The sequence below is a fragment of the Diachasma alloeum genome, unplaced genomic scaffold, assembly GCF_001412515.2.
Source record: "Diachasma alloeum isolate Michigan unplaced genomic scaffold, Dall2.0 Dall_scaffold_00289, whole genome shotgun sequence".
Lineage (NCBI taxonomy): Eukaryota > Metazoa > Arthropoda > Insecta > Hymenoptera > Braconidae > Diachasma > Diachasma alloeum.
In genome coordinates, this window is record NW_021680428.1 from 885,366 (window position 1) to 888,618 (window position 3,253).

Sequence of the window (3,253 nt, forward strand, 5' to 3'; positions counted from 1 at the left end):
GAATGCGCAGTATTCTCCAACAGTACCAACTCCCTTAAAGTTCCATTTTCATGAAAAAAATACCGCGTAACTTCATTGGCTATAATTCCAAATATTCCGGTACTTGATAAACCCATCAGATAAATTTCCGCAAGTGAAAAATACTTGCAAATTAATCAAAAAAAAATTAATTCGTTAATAAATCACCAAAAAAATAATGAAAAAATCAACCAACTGAAGCCTCCGCTGCTCACGCATGCGCATTCTCCTAGATCCAAAGCCATGAGAATTCTGATTGGAGAATATCCGAGCAGATAGGGGAAAAATGGAAGTGGGGTAAAAGGGGAAGACAAAGGCGAATACGCAACGTCCCCTCTCCCAAGGATGAAGTCATCTAAAAAACAAAATAACAGGCTGTGGTAATCCGTAGTCTTCTCCCTCACCCCCTTCAATTTTTATGGCATTGACTATTTGTCTCTTGCCAATTTGTGACCCTTAGTCAACTAGATAATTTCGCTTGACACGTGATAAAATGGAGAACAGCGATGGAAACGTTGACAAAGCAGTGATAATAGGTAATTCTAAACCCCTGATGATATTTGTTTGGGTAATGAGGTTATGATGCTACTTCTGTAATTACGAATTCCCAGATGATGACAGGAGCGAGGGGTCTGTCGAGGTGGAGCCGGAGAAGGAGGAAATCAGTAACGAGGAAACTGAGAAAATCTGCATAATAGATCCTGATACTGAAGTATGACTCCAAAATTAAAAATTTTCATTTCAATTTTTTTTAATAATTATCGTCAAATAATATTGATTTTAAACGATTAATTAGTTAACTATTTCAATAAATACGAGCCCAATTAAACAACTAATTGATTAATTAATTAAATAATTAATTAATTCAATGAAGATTTAATAAACTGATTAATTAAATCTTCTAGAATTTTCCTCCTCCATTATCCATTCTCATTTATCATTTCATTCATTAAAAAATGTGTTTTCAAAAGTTCAATAACCGTCATTTCACGTCATTATGCTTCTTCTATTATTCATAATTAAAATTTTGCTACTGACGATTTTTTTTTGGGTCTAGGAACTCGACTTTAATCACTCGAGGCTGTCGAAACTGGAGAATCTCGAGCCCCTGACCAACATCAAGAAACTGTGCTTCACCTGGAATTTAATCAAGAAGATTGAGAATCTTGATACTCTCACGACACTCGTCGAATTGGAGCTCCGGGATAATCAAATAACTGTGATTGAGAATTTGGATTCTTTAGTTAATTTAGAGTGAGTTAAAATCAAGGAGAAATAACCGATTTTGTCCCCCGACCCTTCTCGAAAATTTCCCTGTTCCTAGAATAAATTTGTCTCATTTACCACTTCATTGAATTTGAAGAAAAATTAATTAACTATTAATTAATTCAGTAGTGGTAAAACGAAGTGGTAGAACAGTTTAAGTCAATTTTGACTATTGGCCAGTTTTCAATGAATATCTCGGAATCTAAGGGAGATAGCAAAAAACTTGTAATAACCTTTTTTGTAGAGCCGATTGAGACCTACAACAAATGTAATTACGAAAATTTCGCTATCTCCCTTAGATTCGGAAATATTCCTCAAAATCCCAACTGAGAGATAAGTTGACAAACAGTTTCACCACTTCGCTACTGAATTATTCATTTTGATATCTGTCAGAGTCCTAGATCTGTCCTTCAACCGACTGAAAAAGATAGAAAACCTGGACAAACTCAAGAGCCTGCAGAAGCTCTTCCTCTCGTCAAACAAAATCGCAAAAATCGAAAACCTCTCTAACCTGGAGAATCTCATTCTCCTTGAGCTGGGTGACAACAAAATCCGCAAGATCGAGAATCTGAATGGTCTTGAGAGCCTGAATAACCTCTTCCTGGGGAAGAACAAGATCACAAAGATTGAGAACCTGGAGCACTTGGTGAACCTAACACTCCTCAGTATTCAGAGCAATCGCCTCACGAAGATAGAGAATCTGGAGGAACTCAAGGAACTGGATCAACTGTATTTGTCTGAGAATGGACTGACCTGCATTGAGAACCTCAAGACTCTAACGAAGCTAACGACACTGGATTTGGCAGACAATCAGATAAAAAAGGTGGAGGGAATCAGTCACATGGAGCTCCTAGAGGAATTATGGGTAATTAATTCTCCAGAGTGAACATTCCCTGGATTTTTTTAACGATTAAGTCATTTTTCCGATGAAAATCACCAAATTACTTTGATTAATCGATTTTAAACTCAACATTTGGCTCTTCTCCAGATGAACAACAACAAAATTGAGGACTGGGCAGCCCTGGAGGCCCTCGCAGAGAACAAGAAGCTCCAGACAGTCTACCTGGAGCACAATCCCATCTCCAAGGACCCCAACTACAGAAGAAAGATAAAACTCCTGCTCCCCTGGTTGACTCAACTCGATGCAACCCTGTGCAGATGAATTGACCAATCTCCCACCACCAGAAATGCAATTAATTTATTAGCTGTTGCACCTGAATGGGAATAAAAATCATGAACACGAACCTGTTGATTCTGAAACGTCTTCTCAAACCCGAGGAACTTCATTGAAAATATAAACTGATGGCTTCGATGTTACGTGTTGAATGAAGCTGAACTGATTAATCATCAGCCTTCCTCGATTTAAAGTAAAAGCATTGATATTCAACTCCTGTCCAGTGAAGGGAAAGCCTCCCATTGTTGATTGTATAAATGCAGTTTTTATAAATGTTCTCAAGTAACTCCACTTAGTCAAATTTAGGAAATTTGCACTTGTATTTTGTCAGTAGTTATTTATCCCTGATTTTTGTAATAAATGAATGAATAAATTCACCGATTGAAAAGGACTGTTGAATATTTTACTAGAATTATTGAAACTCGATCAACAGTATTTATATGAGAAAAAATTGAATTGCATTGAGAACCCAAGGCTCTAAGGAAGGTAACGACACTGGATTTAGCAATCAGATAAAAAAGGTGGAGGGAATCAGTCACATGGAGCTCCTAGAGGAATTATGGGTAATTAATTCTCCAGAATGAACATTCCCTGGATTTTTTTAATGATTAAGCCATTTTTTCCCATGAAAATCACCAAATTACTTTGATTAATCGATTTTAAACTCAACATTTGGCTCTTCTGCAGATGAACAACAACAAAATTGAGGACTGGGCAGCCCTGGTGTCCCTCGCAGAGAACAAAAAGCTCAATTGTACATATTTTATGAATGCAAAAACATAATTGTCTCCCCAG

At 37.0% G+C, this 3,253-nt stretch overlaps 1 protein-coding gene across 1 annotated transcript; it reads left to right on the forward strand.

Moving 5' to 3' along the window:
- Positions 1-381: 381 nt before the first annotated feature.
- Positions 382-2,849, forward strand: LOC107038868 (protein phosphatase 1 regulatory subunit 7). The gene is made up of 5 exons (XM_015258180.2): positions 382-554; positions 630-730; positions 1,076-1,272; positions 1,678-2,149; positions 2,273-2,849. The coding sequence occupies exons 1-5, from the start codon at positions 512-514 to the stop codon at positions 2,444-2,446; spliced, it is 987 nt and encodes a 328-aa protein (XP_015113666.1). The 5' UTR covers positions 382-511; the 3' UTR covers positions 2,447-2,849.
- Positions 2,850-3,253: the final 404 nt, after the last annotated feature.

Coding starts and splice junctions, on each gene's coding strand:
- LOC107038868 (XM_015258180.2), top strand. CDS start 512: ATGGAGAACAGCGATGGAAACGTTGACAAAGCAGTGATAATAG. Junction 731..1,075: donor TAATAGATCCTGATACTGAA/GTATGACTCCAA, acceptor TTTTGGGTCTAG/GAACTCGACTTTAATCACTC. Junction 2,150..2,272: donor AGCTCCTAGAGGAATTATGG/GTAATTAATTCT, acceptor GCTCTTCTCCAG/ATGAACAACAACAAAATTGA.